The sequence below is a fragment of the Haemaphysalis longicornis genome, unplaced genomic scaffold (assembly GCF_048455015.1).
Source record: "Haemaphysalis longicornis isolate Haplotype H1 unplaced genomic scaffold, Haemaphysalis longicornis Haplotype H1 scaffold_7, whole genome shotgun sequence".
NCBI lineage: Eukaryota > Metazoa > Arthropoda > Arachnida > Ixodida > Ixodidae > Haemaphysalis > Haemaphysalis longicornis.
The window spans coordinates 145,474,752-145,494,750 of NW_027526422.1; the positions used below are offsets into that span (position 1 = coordinate 145,474,752).

General features: G+C 50.4%; 1 protein-coding gene across 1 annotated transcript in view; it reads right to left on the reverse strand.

The window, feature by feature from the left end:
* LOC144145257 (neprilysin-1-like) overlaps positions 1-503 on the reverse strand; it is a 52,303-nt gene extending 51,800 nt beyond the window's left edge. The window contains exon 1 of the mRNA XM_077676801.1: positions 300-503. Coding sequence (XP_077532927.1) covers positions 300-489 — 190 coding nt within the window. The 5' untranslated portion in view covers positions 490-503. The remainder of the gene's footprint in view (positions 1-299) is intronic.
* Between the last annotated feature and the right edge of the window lie 19,496 nt (positions 504-19,999).

Sequence of the window (19,999 nt, forward strand, 5' to 3'; positions counted from 1 at the left end):
TTATACTTAAAAAAAGAGGAAAATCCCTGCAGTTGGCAATATTGAGCTGCAGATTCATCGTTACTCACTACGCGAAACGATATGAAGGTTTTGCGAGATTCAAACATGGCAAATGTAAGTTAAAAATGTTTTTGTGCCGTGGCAGTCAAACTATGGGCGAGTGACATCATGACCGCTCTTTAATCGAGGAAAGCCCGGAACTTTCCGGATTTATCCGGATTTTTCCGCGACACCCATCCCAGCCTAAGCCTTGTAACGAGAGGCGTGCTTTCCTCCTTTGACACATTTCTCGCCCTCACATTCGCTCTCGCAGGATTCGTCCGCGCACTGCATGGCGTGTAGGCCCGACATGGCGTCCCCACTTCCGCCCTTGGCCGGGCGTGGTTTGGGTTCCTCCGGCTGCAATCGTGGCATGAGGCTCGGCGAACGCCGCCTGCTGGTCCTGACGCCACCTGTCGACGTGGTGGTGGACGAAACTCCCAGCAGCATCGGGTTGGCGCGCATCGGGTAAGGACCCCGGTCTTCTGCAAATTGAAACATTTTGAGAGCCGTGGTCAGCATTACGCGACATACCAAATTCAGGCATGCTCAGCAACAGCCCGAAAATACCTCCGGGAAACCTGCGGAATTTACCCCGAATAAGGGCAGCAAATTTGGCTAGTTAGAAGATACTGATGACATTCAGCCCATGCAAAAACCACGAACAGGAAGAGGGGGGACGACGCGCGTGCTGCGCATTTAAACGAGCCCGCCGAACTAATGATAAGCTGCAGTAAAGCAGCGGTCGTGTAGTTCCTCCCTTCGGCCCGCGTTTTTTAATTCTGCGCCGCCCAGCATGAGTAACTTTGCAGACGTACACAAAGATAGGGAAACTTCTTTGAGTTCTCGGAAATCGGATGTTATCAAGAATGGTCGATCCCGATTGGGTAAAAGGCAAATAACATTGACATTGGTACTAAGCAGTCAGTCCCGTATGGCGCGGAATACTTGGCATTTTTTCTAACATGCATCCAGAGCGTAAATAACATAAAATAGTGGTCCCACTAAGGGTGAAATGGAATAAGGACAGCTTCTGTTTGCCTGCTCACCAGACTGCGATAAACCGGACTTTTTCTAAGCTAAGTGGCTCATCACGCCATGGTGCCAGGCTTTGAACATCACTAAGATATAGTGCTCCGCATTGATTGCTATACAGTAATGGCGAATAGATGGGTATAGTTACAGCAATGGGAAAGGCGGTTACTATACGGCGTCTGCTGCGCCAGTTTCTCACACCCTGATGACGTGCATTGGCGCTGGTAGCAAACCGCGTACTGTGTACAGGGATCAGTTCTCTGCCCTGCCTTAGCATTTTTCCCCCTTTAAGGGCTCCTTTTTGTAGCGCGTCGTCCTCAAGGCTGTGTCATGCAAAAAGGTGCTTATAAATAGGCCTTCGCACCGCTGTGGGAACCCTCGCAGTAAACCAACCCGGTATTCGATTTTCTGGGGGTTATGTTTAATGCAGGCCTTTGCTTTGAATTTTCTGCCCGCCGCGGTGGCTCAGTGTCTAAGACGTTTTGCTGATGAGCCCAAGGACTTGGGTTTGATCCCGCACGCGGTGCCTGCTTTTCAAATGTCGGAGAAAAGAGAAAATGCCCGTGCGGCGATGTTTCCGCGCATTTTGTGAAAGATCGCCAGGTGGTCAAAATTAATCCGCAGCCCTCCACTACAGCGCGCCTCGTTTTCCAGGTCCACCTACGACGCGTTAAACCCAACAGTCAATCTCCTTGAATTTTCTATTTTTCAACAATATTCAATTGGTGATGAATGGGAAACGTCTGGTAGCGTCTATATGACCTTCAAGCTAAGCAAAGGTCAAGCAAACGGCGTGGCCGCCGGCCGAACCAATTAAGGGGCGCCCACGGAAGCACCACCTACCACGCTTTGGTCACCGGTTCATGCAAAATCGAAGGAAATGCTCGGAGCTGGCGGGTAAACGGTGGGTTAGCCACGTATGCGGCGCCAGGGGAGACGAGCAGCGTGGTGAGCGCTACTGCCACAAGCGACAACATCTCGTGGCCTTGCGAGAGCCGCGGGTCTCGCTTGTCGGCGCAGAGAAATACTTTCAAAGGCGGTTTCTGGAGGAAGAATTCCGAACCGCATGCCATTGACACTTCGCGTTACGTCGACTCCACCTCTGCGACCAATTCGCCTGTTTTTGCAACGAAGCTTTATATGTCTACTACCTCCGGATGCCTCGCCCGTGTGAAACCAAAACTCGGTTCAGAAATGGAAAAATTGATGAAAAATAAAACGCGCGTCCAGGAGCCTCCAAATTTTCATGTTTTATATTGTCCCTTAAAAATGCCTTCCCAGCGATGCATGTGTGTTTAAACGTCGAGCTGACTGTAAAGGAGCCATGAAGACAAAATACAAGTTTGTGTTATTCGAAAGATTTTGGGTTTTTTAGTGCCCCCAGCGTTTGCCCCAAAGCAAACGATGCTTTATTCACTGAGAAATAATTTATTGTAGGTTAAAATTTTGATTTTCCCGCGAAATCGTGCCTTTTAGTGGTCTGCAATAACATCACAGGAACCGACCGCTCTGCAGCCGATTTGGAAGGCTTGTTTAACGTTAGTGAACCTAGATGGCGCCACCGTACCATGGCAAGCCGCTTTCCGCCTTCGGTTTGATTTTTGACCGTATTTAAACCTGGCTTGTTTTTGTTCAGGGAGAAAATAATCGTTTCGTAAAACATAGTGCTCGCTCTACAAATATGGTCACGTAAGACACCGTTGCTTGCGTCAATCGGCCAGTGTTGTCTGAGACAACTCCGAAGCCCCCCAGTCCTGTGCAGATAAACCAAGCATAGTGCGCGCAGTACCAAGAGCAGTACGCATCGGTACTTCTATGTTTACGTGTGCTTTCGTAACTTGCACTGTTTGTCCCATCATTCTTACGGCTTTAAAAAGAATGTGCCCTAATGTAAGCGCAAATGGCTGGTTCGACAAGCTTATAAGGTCTGCCTAATCTGTGTTTTCTTTTGCCGGCCTCCGCCGATCGCAGAGCTTAGTTGTATGACATCATAGGTTCTGTTGCGGGAGATGAGCTAGTGGGTCGCATGGCCGTTCCCTTTTTGCCTAATTATACAGCTTATTTGAGCGAAGTTTACGTTAAAAGTGGTGTCGGCATGATTCTAACCAGGCAATCTTTTGAATGAACCAAACTTCTGTTTTATCTTTCATGGCTCCTTTGAGAAGGTCGGTGTAAGTTTGATATTTGTAAGCTGTCTTTGCCTCATTGTAAGCTGCGCATCAAGGCAGGGCCACCTACGGAGGGAGTATGGTTACAGCACCTTTTTTACAGCTCAATCACCGCGGCGACTCGAGAAAGAGGCGGCGGCAGTTACTCCTCCAACGCAGCCGCCTCTTTTACGACACATGTATACTTCTCGCACTGCACGGCGTCTATCTCAGTCCGTTCTTCTTATGTTTGCATTTGTTTGGAGAGGGGGGGGGGCATCCACGCGCAGAGAGAGAGGCAGAAAAAAGATTCTCTAATGAGACCGAAGAGCTAGGTCAGACCTGCATAATGCTGCGCTTGCTACTTGAGATTGTTGGTGAACATGTGACTGCCTGTACGCGCAGGCAGTCTTCTCGGGCTAACCCGTGACACACATGTTCTGTTGTGGAGGAGGAGGATCGGATTTCAACGTGGGCGTCTCAACTGCCCTTCCTTCCTTTCTCTCAAAATCACTGCACCCTTTACTTTACCCCTCCGCTTCCCCCCCCCCCCCCCCAAATAAGTTGAATGGAGTTGTGCCCTTATGAGGGCAGTATCCGTTCTTATCACCCCCCCCCCCCCCAAAAAACACTTACTATTTCTGTTACAGCCCAGTACGACCCGAATGCCGTCGTCCACGGCAAACCTGTTTGGGATAAATGTGTTACGCACACTGTAAGATAGGAAACGGGCCTCCCCGTGCTTACACCCTAGAGTAAAACTGTAGTCGTCCCAAGCTTCCTTCAGCTAGGAAGTATGCTCAATCGGAAATTACAAATGGATTTTGTTCCTTGCACTCCTCGCTGTGCAAGCGGCGCATTTCGCGCACTCCCTGTACTGCTCCAAACTTCGCTCGTCATCCTTCTTCACAGAGGGGAACGGCACCGCTTATTTTTAGTGAAATTATGTCGCTCGTTTTTGATGTCCCTCACAAGTTTGAACATAACGCCGCCTGTGGGCATACATCCTTCGTTCGGGCGCGTTGCTTTGAAGGGGAGATTTGCGGATATATTTTCTGGCGTGTAGTCGTAATGCATGATATAAAGAATGAAGAAGATAACGACAAAAAATGCGGTGCTTGATAGCCGCCCCTTTCAAAGCTGGCGCTACTGTAACGTCGTGTGCAAGTGACGCCAGCGCCACTGAAGCACTGGGGCGTGACGCTAGGGAGTAAATATGCGTCCGTCTAATTGTGGCTTATCTTTACCGGTCATGCAGGCTCGGTGATTTAAGTGTAGTGAACTTTATGGACTCGAATTGTCGGCTCAGGTCTCTAACGGTCGATGCGAGTGCATGAATCAGGCGGCGCAGCGAGGAAACAGACGCAAGTAGAGCAAGGTGTACCGTCGTCGGGGGGTTACGCTGAGGCTTCGAAAATCACGTGATTTAAATAATCACAACCGTTCAAAGCTCGTAAAACGCCGGCGCTTGTCATACATCTCCCCGTTGTTTAGCGCAAAGAAAACTGCAGGTACACTTCAGGCAAAATCTGTGTATCTAACCGGCAGCCCCCGCGTTCATTCAGTTAACAACGCTCGTTGGGTTAGTTTCTACGATAGTAAGCGAATAAAGCGACCGCGAAAGAAAGAAATGCTCGTTCAAAATGCCGCAGAAAGGCTCCAGGCCCGCAAGAAAAAACAATTACCGTTCGAAATGACGCAAAACATCTACAGAACACGAAACTAATGCAAGCGCAATAATAACAGAACGGCCGCTGGCGCAGTTTCAGGCCGGATGGGGGTGGCGCGAGCTCTGCGAAGGCGGTAAATTTAGAATGCATTGGGTGGCAGCCGTCACCGGATACCGGAGGTGCAGCCCATTATGGCGAATCATTGCTCTGCACTTGTGAGAGCTTTCACATTGACTGGAACGGCTTTAATTGTATTACTTCCAGATTTATACAGCCTGCAGTTGCTTACCTTTTGTTGGTTCCTTAGAAGCGTCTTCTTTGTGGTCGCCGTTCCAGGAATTCAGTTTCTGAAGGTAGCGGACGCGAGCGTCTGCAGTCGCGCGCATGTGCAGAAATCAAAGTTAGTGAAATGGCTTGATAGGATGAGAGAAGAACGTATATGGATAATTGAATTAATTGATTGATTGTAGGGTATAACGCGCCGACGCAACGCAGGCGATGAGGCGCGCCGTAGTGGAGGGCTCCGGATTAATTTTGACCACCTGGGGATCTTTAACATGCGCCGAAATCTCGAACACACGGGCATTTTTGCTTTTCGCCTCCATCAGAAAAGCGGCCGCCGCGGCCGCGAATGGAACCCGCGACCTCGTGCTCAGCAGCGCAACGCCTTAGCCACTGAGCCACCGCGGCGGGTGGATAATTGAATTAAAATGTGTCTATCGCAACAACACCGTGTTCGAGCGTTTGTCAGTGAAATAGCAAACGCTCTTCCAGTGTTCGAATTTCGATACTTCGGCAACAGCTTTCAGCGAGCGGCCACATATGAGGTAGCTATACGTGAAGCTTTACATTTTTCCCCCGCTGCGGTGAAAAAGCCACGGTCCAACACCAAATGTGGGCTTGTGATGAGGACCCATTCCCTCCAATTAATTCTCGTGACCAGTGGATGGAGGCGTTAGGCCGCTCGGACCCCCAGCTCCAGAAGGAGCTCGTGAATCGAGCGGCTGAAGTCGTCGCGACCCTTCGGGTCGTGCCCACCGCGCCCTAACCCTTTATGTGAATAAAGTTATTTCTCTCTCTCTTACATTTTTCTACGCAATACAGCTTCGCACCAGCGGAGCGAAGACTCGGCAAACTGGTGCTGGCGGCCGCAACAAGCTTTTTCTTGGTTCGGCTAAGTTTATGCTCTGGGGACTCGTGAAAGTTTTCTGCTTGGTGTCGTCGTTAGCCCCCCAAATCAGCTCTTCACACTCGGTCATTAAAGTATGTACAATAAACTCGTGCCCACCGGCTTTGCGGTGAAGCTCCAACAGTAGCGAGGGACACCGTGGAAGGAGCGTTTTCTGAAATTTTTTAAAATCACTCGGAGGCCACCGTTTGGCTTGTGTAGGTTTGCCTGTGATGCCTGAATTAAGTCGATTAATGTTATCGCTTCTCGGCCTTCTGGCTTCTGTCATTTTGGCATTAATTCCTTAATTCTTCTCTTTGCACCGTCACAACTGCACCCGTCGTCACAACAAGCGTTAGACCGAGCCACACCGCAACGTGTTTCCATAGCCGGGCTAGTACCATTTCAATCGCGCCTACCCGTGACGCGTTACTAGAGTCGTGCTTGTAGCAGTTAAATCGCGCCTCCGAGAGGTGGCGGCACGAGTCCCGCCCGAGCGCGGCAAGGCCAAGCAACGGTGGTGACGTTGCGCGCGAAAATGCTGTCGCTCAGCGAGGTTTTCAGTGCGAATGCACTTCTTAAGCGACCCTGAACCTGCGTCCACCGGCGATGTCCGCATAGCATACCCACGTGGGGGATTGGCCAGGAATCTCCTCGTCTTCCTTGGCAACGGGGGGAGATGGGCGCGCGCTGCCTGGCATACCCACGTGGGGGATTGGCCAGGAATCTCCTCGTCTTCCTTGGCAACGGGGGGAGATGGGCGCGCGCTGCCTGGCCGCTGACATGGCGCATACCCACGTGGGGGATTGGCCAGGAATCGGGCGTGAGAAGGGCTAATGCACCCGCTTAAAGGAGTACTGACACGAAATTTCAAAGCTGAGATCCGCTCTAGCAATCAAGTACAACGACAACACAAATAGGTGTCTGTGAATAAATGCATCTGATTGATTTGATTGATTGTGGGGTTTAACGCGCCGACGCAACGCAGGCGATGAGGCGCGCGTAGTGGAGGGCTCCGGATTAATTTTGACCACCTGGGGACCTTTATCGTGCGCCGAAATCTCGTACACACGGGCGTTTTTGCTTTTCGCCTCCATCAGAAAAGCGGCCGCCGCGGCCGGGAATCGAACCCGCGACCTCGTGCTCAGCAGCGCAACGCCTTAGCCACTGAGCCACCGTGGCGGGTAATAAATGCATCTTTCTTTCTTTGTAGTTGTGTGTGTGTGTGTTATCTCTCTTTCGCGAACATTACCGAACCGCGCAAATTCAACTCGTGCATTCGCACTTTCACATTCTTCCCCTCGGGGAAATGCGGGGAATTTTTTCTTGCTCATTTTCGCCGGCCACCTTAAACCAGCTTAAACAGCATTGCTGTCAAAGGTTTTTGTTAATGGAAAGTGGTTTTAGATGCAGAGCATCTGATTCACTCGCCTTGTCCCTCCGGCGTCGTCGTCGTTGTCGTCGGCGTTGTCCACCCCTCCCCCATTCTCCTCGCCGCGCCAGCTGCGCTCTCCGCCGCTCACCCCCTCTCCTCTCCGATAGCGAACACTCTCTCGCGAGGGGCATTGGATTGGATTGGATTGGATTGGATTGGATTTGGATTAATGTGGATTGTGTTGGATTGTGTTGCGTCATAGCCGCGGCAGACGCGCTGGGGCCGGCGCATGTGCAGTACTCTCTCTTCCGCGGTTTCCTCTCCTTCGGGCGCGCTGCGCATATAACCGGTGTGCCGTTCTCCGGCGAAGCAACATCCACGCTTGGCTCAAACACCTAGAGTCCACGCCGCTTTACAAGTACGCCAACGTCGTCATCGACTGGGACCGGGTTACGCAGTCCCCTCAACGTTATGCGCGCTATAAAACGCGGTCCCTTCGGCGCTCCGCCTATGCGTCGCATCCACATAGGGGTTCCCGCGAGGGGAGGTGGGAGTTTTTTTGCCTCCGAAGTAGGCGTGGACAAAAAAACAACAAAAAGAAACGCTGCTCAGCGCAGTAAATCGGAAATTCATAATCAACTAATCGAAAAGGACTGACACGTGCTTTCTTAAACGAATTATGCGAAGATACTGCTATACCGAATACCGCTTGATGTATTATGAAGCCGAAAGCGAAAAACAATTGCCAACAAAGGCAAACGAAAACCTCCTCTCAAAGAAATAACGAGTGACACATTGACGCAAATAACGAGCGTGAATAAACATGCGAAAGAACTACTTAATGTAAATTACTTTGTCTGGTTTTTGTATGAATAAAATGCGCTGAATAAAATGCACCCTGTTTATCTGAACTCAGATTATGCCCCCATATGAGGAATGGCCCTAAATATTTCGGAAAAAAACTTTATTTGGTAATGAGCCAAGGCAGCGTAATTTGTATTACTGTGTATAACTCATGGGATATATAACAAGCTGTGCAGACAGATTTCACACATACGAAATGCGCAAATGGTTGCATGACAAGATGGGGTCGCTAACATTGAAAAGTGCACCGGCAGTTTGCAAGCAAGTGAAGTACACTGTCTCAATTATATTAAACAAGCTATGCACAGTTGTGCGATGTTTTCTCTGTCATAAGCATTTACCGCACTGCCGATCAGTCAACCCAAATTGTCCTTTTGTCGGCGCAAATCGGGCTATGACTGGCATAATCTACACTTGAAATAAAAATGTAGCAGAATTTACCGCAACTTTAGCGGCTATAAATTTAAGATAGCAGCATTCGTACATGCATAAAAATATAGTTATATAAACATAAGGAATTGCAATCATTTTAACTATTCGTGAATTTACGTGGATTGCAGCATGTTTGTTTCCCTCTTTTAACACGAAAGTGTTTTATGCTGGGTTACACCAAGATTTCACTGACGTCATATCCATCACGGAAATGACGTCATTAAAACGAACACAAGAGAAACGGCAGAAAAAGTTTCATTGACGCGGATGGTGCTGCCGTCTAGGAGAGCTAAAGCGAAGTGGTGCATCGTGACGCTAACGAGCGCCGGCAGTTGGCGCCTCGATCGAGGAGCGTAAGCTGTGTGCGCGTCGCCTAAGGGCAATGGCGCGCCGGGCGGATGCCGCGAACGTGACTGATTTGGTGCGAAGAAAACGCTAGCGAGAAATGGAATGCATTTGTGCGTTCACGGTACAAGCTACGAACTCTGCTTCGCGTTCCACAAGCTGAGCTCGTCGCAAATAACCGTCTGCCGTACAAGCCACGGAGCAGCACCGAAGTGGTCGCACCTTTGTCGAAGCGACCCTTCAGCAGGACGTCGCTTGGCAAGCACAGACACAAGACAGCTGCCGACCCTCAAATCATGCTCCTTTCCCTGCAGATTTCGCTGCACATTTCACTTTCGTGTTTTACCGATTCCTATAACAGAGGAATCAACCACAGTTTTTTTGTCACTGGTTTCGAAATCTCAGTAGGTATGCCGACAGACTTCATTCGATAATTTTTTCGCTACATTCTGTTCCCACGGTGTTCTTTGTGGGGGAATGCGGGTTACAGAGACAAATAAGGTCCGACGCTTGGTTTTTTCTTGAAATTTCCGCCCCAAAATCTCCCAGCTTTGAAACACAACAGTGCTGACACAGGGGCTTAACACACCGCTAATGTCGTTACGTAAACAAAAAATACCACTGAAAATTGTACTAAAGAATAGGAGGTACCTTCAGAGAGAGCAATCATGACTGCCGGGAAAGCCATGATGACAAGAACAAAGGCCACGCCTGCGGCGATGGCAATCCACCGCATGGCGCTGTGGCTGGCCTGCCTCCTGCGTTGTCAGTAATGAGGGAGTGGTTAGAAGGGGGCTGAAGGTTCCAGCATTCAGTCGGGTCGGGCTGAGAATGGGTGGTAAAAATGTGGGCCTTGTTTTAGCACTTGTCAACCTAGTGATCACGATAGAAAGTTCTGCTGGCCTGGTTAAAGACTATGCACGCCATGCTTCGTGAACGTTAGGCTAATGAATGATTGGATTCAGCCTCTTGCTAGCGCTGAAGCGCATGCCTAGAAGGCAGACAACGCGCGCCATCCATTGCGAGAGCGATGAAGCTACAGCGAAACAGCCGTTAAACCCTCGACTAATCGCGGTGTACTGCAGCGGCAAGGCTCCGAGTGGGGGCAGCTGCGACGCCTCTCCACTACACGCACTAGATCAGGTTTCAGTGTGACTGCCCTCTTTTCTGTCACGCTTGTATGCCGCCCACAGCGTCCATCGGTCGGACCGCATCACGTGACATTTGTTTGCCCCCAAGACCAATGAGCGCTGACATTTTGGTGTCTGTGTGTGTCCGCGCGCGCGCTCTTCGATAAGCCGTGATTTTCGGAGAGAAGTACGGCAATATTAGACATTGAAAGACGTTGAATGACGTTGACAGACAATCGATGCCGTGCTGCTCTGTACTGGGCTGTTTCAACCGGCGGGAAGGTGAAAAAAAACCCGCCCGCATCTTCCCGCGGGGTGAGTAAATGCGTCCCAGAGTGGTGGGGGTATCGAGTGAATGTTCCGTAATTGGGTATGGTTTGGGAATGCTTAATTGTTATTTCGTCTTTATTATCCTTATTTATTGAATGAAGGAGAAGCGAAGGCAAGGAGGGTAAAGTTAAAGTCTGTCTTTATTGCTTGGTGCCGTCAAGCAAAGCGTCAAATCAAGTGAAAGCCAAGCAAAGACGCCCTTGAATGAATTCCGAACGCGCGCTCCGCCGTTTATATACACACCGCCCGCGTTCGAGGGAGAGGAGTACGGGGGAGAGACGCGCATGCACACACTTTCGTACACAAGCGCGCGAACTTTCCACGCACCCACCACGCTGCTATCACGTGTACACGCCCTGCCGCCGTTACTGTTGAGCGCGACGCAGCGCACGGGTAGCTACGACGCATGCGCGCACAGACGCGCTCCCCCAGCACCGCCGCATCTGTTGTTGAGAGCGACGGAGCGCACGGGGTACACGCGTTCCTCCCGCACCGCCGCACCTGTTGTTGAGAGCGAGGAGGGTACGGGGGAGAGACGCGCACCTGCGCCTCGACGCGCATGCGCAGTGAGCGTGTGGACGGCGCCGACAACATCGACGAGTGGCATCGCGAGCCTAAGAAATGCTCCGCATTTAAAACACCTGCGCCGGTTCCTGTTCAGAAAGAACGACAGTGGCCTTGCGCAACCTATAGCCACTTAAAAGGCGTAGCTTAATTAGTGGCTCTAGCGTAACCTAGAGCCACTAAATAAGTTACTCTAGCTTAACCGAGCCTGACCATATCGCATCGGCCCGCTGTCTCTAAATCTTCGAAAAGTAAAGACAAAGCTGTTATGGCTGCGATGCGGCGCCAGGAACCATTCCGGCCGTCAATGTCAGCCGCAATATGGCGCATAAAGCTAGTCACCCTGTCGTCAGGCACCAAAATGGCTACCACCGTGCGTCAGTGTCGTTACTCTTAAGCGTAGCTTATTTAGGTGTTCTACTCTCCACAGCCACGTGCGGGCTAGTGCGGCGGCGCGCGCTGTGCTGGCGCGCGCACGCCGCCTCTCTAGCCCGGCCGTGCCCCAGTGGATCAGGTGGCGTGACGTCACACACGCCCCACTTGCGCGCTGGCGGCTCCGGGACATGGCAAAGGGATGAACAACTTAGTAAGGCAAGTCGTAGTAGAGCTCTCGCTCTTACAATCACGTTGTCGTACCATGTGGAAATTAGGATGTCAATAAAGGGTTACCCCTTGCACTGTTCAGCTCTTGATATTGTGCATCGCTTTTAAGATGCACTTTATAAGCGACCCCAAACCATCCACCGCCGGCGGCGGCGGCGGCGTCCGCAGTGCTCCTCTATATTTAAAAAAGAAACAGCATCCGGCGCCAGGTTTCGATCCGAGGACTTTGCGGCCGCAGCGCGACGCTCTACCGACCAAGCCACGGACGCGACGCTGATATCAGTGTTAGTGACGCGCCTTATATCTTTAACGCATTCAAACTACGTCGTCAGCGGCGTGCGTTGGCGACTCAGCGGCGTTATAGCGGCTTGATAACTGCGTGGTGTACACGTGATACTACAAACCCGATGGAAGAGATGGAAGAGAAGGCGGCGAGGCGGTGGGCTGCGGGGGCCGAGCGCAAGCGCCGCAAGCGGGCCGACAACCGTGCATTCGCACTTTCACATTCTCCCCCTCGGGGAAATGCGGGGGAATTTTTTTGTGTGCAGCACTTCGGCGCCTGGCGAAGGGGTGTCGCAGCGGCGAGGGCGAAAGTGTCCGCGTAACCGAGCAAGTGAACGCGTTACACAGAAAACGGAAGAGCAGCGTTTGGCGAAAGTGTGAGGTGAGGGTGGCACGCGCTGCTAAGGCGTCATCACGGAGCAAGATAAACAGGAGCGGTGACTTCCCTCTCTCCTGCGGGCCCGTAATGTCCATCACTCGCGGAGCACAATGTAGATGGCGCAGCAAAGGGCCGCCGGCAAAGCGGCAGGCGTTCCCCGTGCGTCGGCGGGCGCGTTGGCGGAACGCATTCCGTCGGCTTTTGTCGCCTGCTTCGGCGACGGTAGTTTTGTGCACGGAGTGCTTTGGAGCCGCTTCGCGTTCACTCGCTCCTCCTTCGCAGGGCTTGATTAACTTGTTCGACATCACCTTCTGGGTAACCCGGACCCGAAGGAATTGAGTGGTCATACGGTAATGATGCGTTAAGGATTGGTTTGCATGGCGGGAAAACAAAATGTAGAGACCACATATAGACATATGGCTGCTATACAAACACTACCTTTTGCGCAGTGCTTGCCGAAAATGCGACTCCGTTTTGTAAATTTGTGAACACCAATTCGGCTGTGTTTTAACACGTTTTACAAAAGGCGAAGGAGCAACTGGTTGTCACGTGAACCGATGGTGGGATGGTCTTAACCAGCTCGGAGCAATGGACTCGGGGAGGCCGTTGACGAGTTTGACATAACACACATTTAATGTACACTTGAAAAGCCTAAAGCAAAGCATACAATAATTAAACTGCACACAAATGAACACACTCAAACCTCTAACAACTACAAAACACACCTCACATACAAACCTTTAACTTAAGATCTCAATATACAATTCAAATAAAAACCCAAAAATCTACCATAAAGTCCTACACTCTCAGTTCAAATACATTCCTTAATCGAGTTCTAGCTCAAATCTCTCGTATCACAACTCCCTAGTTATGTCCCTTACAACTACGTCCCTACTGGACTGGCCTACCCCGCTGTCGTCGGCGCTGACGAGTCGCACCCGTTGCGTGGCCGCGACCCGGTGGTAGCCGTCCTCCTCTCGCTTCGGTGCCGGCGTTCGATGCGCGCGGTCACTACGTGGACTGCGTGGGCTCCGAGCGTCCTGACGTTTCCTGTGCGGCTACTTCCTGGTAGCCGCTCCCGCTGGATGTCCTTGATGCCGGCGTTCGATGCGCGTGGTCATCCCTTCGGCGGCGCGCTTCCTCGGTGGCTACCCCCTGGTAGCCGCTGCCGCTGGAGGTCTCAGGTAGGCTTGGCACGAACGTCGCCTTTCGGGGCCGTCGAGACGAACGTCGACGGAGCGTGGACGCTGGCCGCTGGTGCCCGACCGATGCCGCAGGGGCCACGAAGACACAGGTTCGTGGTGCACCGAGGATAACGGTGCCGATGCGCAGTCGGCCCGCTCCCGCCCAGGCTCAGATGGCGTGGTCGATGGCCTGGCCGCGTCCCCCTGGCTCGTTCGTTGAAGCGCACGTGCTCCGGCCGCCTCCTGGTTGTCTTCTGTTTCTTGCCTCCCGTTGTCTTGCCTCTCCCTCTCTTAGTGCGCCCCGCTTTTATATCCTCCGGGCTCTCCCGTGGCGCACTCCCATTGGCTTCTTGCTTCCTCCCTGTCCTTATATGGCCATCTCGCCACTTGTCACCTGCGTGGCCTTCCCCGATTGGCCGACCCGTGTGCTGTCACCTTTTCCCAGGATTCCTTGGTGTGTGGGCGCTGGCGCTTGCTGATTGGCGCGCCCCTGGCGCGCTTCAAAATTCTCGTTCTTTTGTTCTTCCCTTCTATTTTTCGGGGGGTTTTGATGCATCCCTCTTAGGGGGTGCCCTTGATACATGACACTGGTTCTGATCAATAGCGATTATAAAAGTTTCCGCAGCTTTCTCGCAGTTCTCCAACGTACGTCCAAAACAGAGTGTGCCTAGAACACGGACCGGCACTCACACGCTCATCAGAAAAGAACAGAAACGCGATAACATCACCCCCGACTGCCGGCGACGTAGCAATCTGCTCAAGATCAAGGCCCTGACAGTGCGGTCTTTTCACAGGCCTTCATTTCGCGATATTTGAATTCGTCCGGACCCTATATCTCTGTGGTGATGACTCACCCAAAGAAAAGGTTTACCAAGCCGGTTGTTTTTCCGGTCAGCCGCTTAAAGAAAAAAAATGCCGGGAACCCTGGTAGGCCCAAAATTGCAGCCATACAAATCGAAGCATTTTATTTGGAGTCGCACCATTATCGACGAGATAACACGACCTTAGAGCAATAGTGAACATCGGGCGGTAAGTTGAGGCATGAGTTAAAATGAAGATTGCGTTTGATATTTTTTGGGTGCCTTATCAAGCTGACAGTGTTTTTGTACCCTTAATACAACAGGGCAGCCGTCCAATTCAGTTATTGGCGCAGAAATGTGCATCATTGCCGTTTGCCGATGGAGACTCCGGGCGACCCTTGTAAGCGTTGTTCGTGTGCAGAAGCGGTATAAATAATTGAGCACGCGGCCGGAGACCGGGCTAATAATACAGGGTAATTTTTGCGCTGCATCGATTTGCCGCAAGCAGAATAACGCTAGAATGTATGTTATGGTGTTCCACATTACTCTTGCTCATTCTTTGGTGCTTCTGAAGTCGTCGTCGTTCAGTTGCGTCTTACATCTGCTGGGTTAGTACAATATTTTTAGCGGGTCTTCATAATGTCAGAATAAACGCTCCCTGATAGGGAATAAGCGATCGCCATGGATGCGGTGGGGTGCAATTATCGGCGCCGTCTATTGCGGCCGCGCACGGGTGTTTAAATTCCGCGCGTGCACGCATGCCTCCTGTGTAGTAGGACAGGCACAAGACAGACGTCGCTGCGAAATAAAAGACGCCTCTGGGGAGAGCGAAGAAGGGAAGAGCCATGTACAGAGGCAGAGCGACGAGAGGGCGAACGAAGGAGGAAGAGAGCAAAGGGAAAGCTGGGCGGCCGGCAGCGCGTGGACATTATCGGCCCGAGCAAAACATTTTTTCTGGGCCACAGTCGGCGCTCCTCTTTATATCTTGCTCCGTGGGCATCATCTCCAAGCGCATCGTCCCGTCTCAGATGTCTCACTGCCTCCCCTACACACTCGCGCCATGCGTCACCGCTGGTGAGCGCGCACCTACCCACTTCACACTTTCGCCAGGCGCTCCTCCTCCATTTTTAGCCTATCCGAACCAAGAACATTTTCGCGGGAGGTTCAAACATGATTTGCAACAACATGCTCAACGGCAGCGAAGAGCTTCGAGATAACGGCAGAGTAGCGTGCGCCGTCGTGTGTTCGCTCATCACGTGATCCCTTCCTGATTTAGCAGCAGATACGTTTCGTGACTTCGCAGACTGGAGTTCGAACTGCGCAGAAATTTTGAATCATCGATTATATTAATCATCATGTGATCTTCTGTTCGGAGATGACGTGCGATTTCCGGCAAGGCATTGAGAACATGCTCATAGACATTTGAATATATTGCCACGATGACATGGTATTCGGGGGCTCACGCTTTTAGCAAGCTGCTGCCGCCGCCAAGCGGCTGCACGGCTTTATGAGCGAGGGGATCGGCCTGGTTGCTCTGTGTTCTTCTTCTTCTCTCTTCTGGCCTCCGGCTGCTGGCTGTTCTGATCGCCGCCCTTCAATCATTAAAACCACCTTCTATCTGGACTCGGCTTTGTGATGTGACAATATAAGGCACATTTATCGCAAAACGAAATGCCTTCTGTCGGTACTCGTTACTCTGGCGCTGGATTTAGGGCGCTGTGCTAACCGCCAGCAAGGTCATATGTGGGATTCATAAAAGTGTCTTTATGCAGCCCTGTGAAGAGCCGAACCACTACATGACTAGGAGACGACTTTTTATGGCTTTTTTTTTGCACGGTGGGTAGCCCTGTTAAAGCACGCATAGTCGAAAAAAAGCCATGTTCCCATGGAGCTCAGGCACATATCAGAAGCATACGAGCTTTTGTTTGCCGAAGAAACGTGCCCTGGTTAGCTTGATTTGTGTTGGCGATACTTGATCTTACCTCAAACCCTCGGCGACGTGCACGCTGCCTAGGCTTGCGCCTGGCCTTACGTCCACGGTACTGGTCGCCATCACCTGGAACGCGCGACAGCCCGAACCAACTCAACGTTAAATAGGCACTGTAGACAAAAGCACTTCGCCCAATTTTAAAGAACCAGCATTTTGTAACTCCCTTAGCTACATCTCTGGAACGAGAGACATTTTTTACCTGAACTCAAAGCGCAAGATATATTAAAATACTTTCAAATTTTGCACAACAGAGATGTGTTATGGGCAGTTGGGATGTTTTATGGGCCATCCCCAAAACCATTTTGAGTGCAGAGCACTTTAGTGGCTCGCCTTGTCGTCGTAGCTCGCTCGCTGGACCCAAGTAGAGCCCCACGGCGTACCGTCGTAGCGGCGTCCAACAAAGGATTCGAAACCCAAGCAGTTTATGTAGTCATAACCGTTCGACACTCGTGAACTGCTGGCCATACATCTCCCCGTTGTTAAGCGCAAAGAAGACTGCAGGTACATTTGAGGCAAAGTATACGTAATAAACCGGCAGCGCCCACGTTCATTCAGTTAGGAACACTCGTTGGGTTTTGTTTTCACAATAATAAGCGAAAAAAAGTGGCAGTGGAAAGCCGGCACCTGCGGGAGGAAGAGCAAGCACCAAACGAACAGGACTGCCGCTGGTGCAGTTTCAGGCAGGGGGTGCACGAGCACTGAGACGGCGGGAAATTTGAAATGCAATGGTTGGCAGCAGTGAGCCGATAACGGCGCTACAGCCCATTATGGCGAATCATGGCTCTGCACTTCGGACAGCTTTCACATGGAGTGGAACGGCTTTAATTTTTTATCAGAGTGCTAACTGCGGGTTCACATTCAAGTGATATTATGAAACGTAACTGGAGGCCCCACTAAAATCGCGCGCTCATGTTTCTCGGCGGTGACCGCCAATCGCACAAACAAGCTTCCGTGATGTCATTGAGAAACCACCGGAAAGTGGCTAGGGAGTCGCCTTTGCTTCGTCAGTTTTTTTTTTATGTATTGAGAATTTGTTTGAAGACTGCGCTGGAAGTTCTATGATTGTTTTTTGAACAAAGCTGCCTTTCAAACAGATCCCTTGCATCTTGACTTCATTGTCCCTTCAAAGGTGTTTTGAAGGTGGAATAAAACTTCGATTAATTTGAAAGAACTGGCATTCAGTACCCCATTCAGCGGCATTCTGACCTCGAAAGCGGTTTTTAAAGACGGTAGTCATTCTTGGGCTACTTAAACGCACATGTTTTGGTCTGTTCGTATGTCTGTCTGTGTGACGCGATTCAGCCGTCCGGACAAAGTGAAACAGGGGCTACGTAATAGTGGTTATACTCACAGCCAAATGTAATCATCTAGGTCCGGTGGCAATGTTCTTACTTGCCAACATTGTTGAACTAAAACAAAACACTAAGCAAGTATAAGGCAGAAAATCAATACATAAATGGTATTTGCTGTGCTCTTTAATTAAATAAATCATGGATGCTTGGTTTTCGCGATAGGAAATGAAATACTGCATAAACCGCAGAAAACGGTCGCCTGCTGTCGCCCGCGCCACTATAGCTCCTGACGGCATTTTAAGAAATAAAACTAAACAATTAACGAAAGGTTCCACTGGATAGGTTGCACGTTCCGCTTGGAACGCAAGTGGAGTATTGCAACGGGGTTCTGTAAACGCGTGAGTAGGGCGCCTGGAATCACGCGCGTCTCCGCCCTATTGCAGCACTGGCATCGAGGCACCCGTCCTGAAGCAGTGGAACGAGGTAAAATGAACTTGAGCAAACCACTATCATGTTTATTTTGGGGGGACGAGACGGGATAGGAACAGCATGAGACGTGAGCGGGAAAGAGAAAGGCGGCATTTACTTTGCAGGGGCACCGGTCGACTATCGTCTTTCGTCGACATTTGCAACGAAAGGAGAAGATACGCGGCTACTTTTTTAAACCCGAAAGCAAGAAGTACTGCAAAACTTCCAAATTTCACGCCGCAGTTATTTGTTGTTGGAAGAGGTGACGTACTTCTGGCCAGAAGTAAAAAAAAAAGCAAATATTTCTAAAGAGCACGTTAGCATTCAGGTACTACAACAAAGAGATCACGAGGCCCCCTACCATCACCCAGTCGTGCTTCTTGACGATGGTACAGGTCGGTGGTCAGCGATCGAATAAAGAAGATACAGTGGAGTCATAGAAAAGTTGCCGGAGTTTCTGGGGTTGTGCCACTGCGTCACGGGTTTTCTTTATTACCTCCATTATTTGTTCCAAATTGGCTATAGAATTGGTGTCATTGTTATGGGTACAACGGAGTGTTTTAATGAACGCAGCTTGTATTTTGTCTTCATAGTTAAGACGTATGTCGGTACCTTAGAGCGGCCGCCCGACCAGTAAAGGTGGATCTTTAAGAATAGCTGAAGTGTAAAGCGCGTTATCTTTGAACCTAGGGAGACGATTTACACTCCAGTTGTGCAGCATTAACTAGTCCCTACTGAAGCTTCTTTAACGCTCTTTCAAAAACGTTTCTGCTAGTTGCCACACGAACGCTAACGGTCCACCCATGCCGGTAAGGGAAGAGGAGAAGGTGGAGGTAGAGTTCACTTCACCCGAAAGGAGCTACGTGAGCAATATGTATAATTATACCTGTTATTATTATATATTAATATAAGCACGTGGTGAGATGTGCTCTAGCAGGGCGATGCGTCAGGTAGTTTTTTTTTGTTTGGAAAAATATATTGGCGTGTAGGCCTCTTTCCCAAGGGTCTGCCTCTCTCAAGAGTTCGTTATGAATTCTTCCGGAGCTTAAACGTCTACCATGGCAGGCACAATGTAGCCGGAGTGTAAGAGGGCTGCCGTTCTAACCAGTTATTCTAGGTACGATATTCCTGAGTCCGCGGCAATATTGCTTCAGTAGCTGTAGTCGTGTCGGTTCAGGCTTAAAATTTGAACGCGAAATTAAAGGCTGTAAACGACAAAGATTACGGGCAACCTTCATCGTCCATACAATTACTGAGTGGGGTCGTAGAAGCAATACCTTTTTTTTATTACGTGGGTGGCGCAGCGGCACCATGTCCTCTGAGCAACTAGCGCGTTAGGGAGCGCACAACTACAGTCTTGTTAAACAGAGAGACCACAGCACTAGAGATGTACCTAAGTAGCTGGGGGGAGGCATTTCTTACCTGTGGTTCATAAGACCGGGGATAAAGCGATTGGTGGGTGCCTCAGGGAAAAGACGTCCTTTCTGTGGTACAGATTTCTTCCTCTTCGTCTCGAGCTCCTCGGGATCGAAGCGCGAGATTTTGCACGCTTTGACACCCGCCCTTAAAATATCGCGAAAGAAGATGATTGTAATTACACATGTGAAATTTTAAAAATAACTATGGAAGTTTAAGAACTGCGTCTTTTTGGCTCGGGATTTTTATTCTAGTGTAGTAGCAGAAGTGACGTACCGTAAAATATTTCTGATGGGTGGCATAAGTACAATTAGCATCACCAGATTTCAGCTGCCTTCCACTGTAGGACGAAGGCGCTTCTATGAATTAGGAACTATAATCCTGCATAATGTGATGTTCATTCGACGCACCAATTTTTTTTTCCGTCACCGGCACCACGATCCTTGTTTTTCCCTACTTGTAATGGCCTCTTGAAGCCATTCTGTT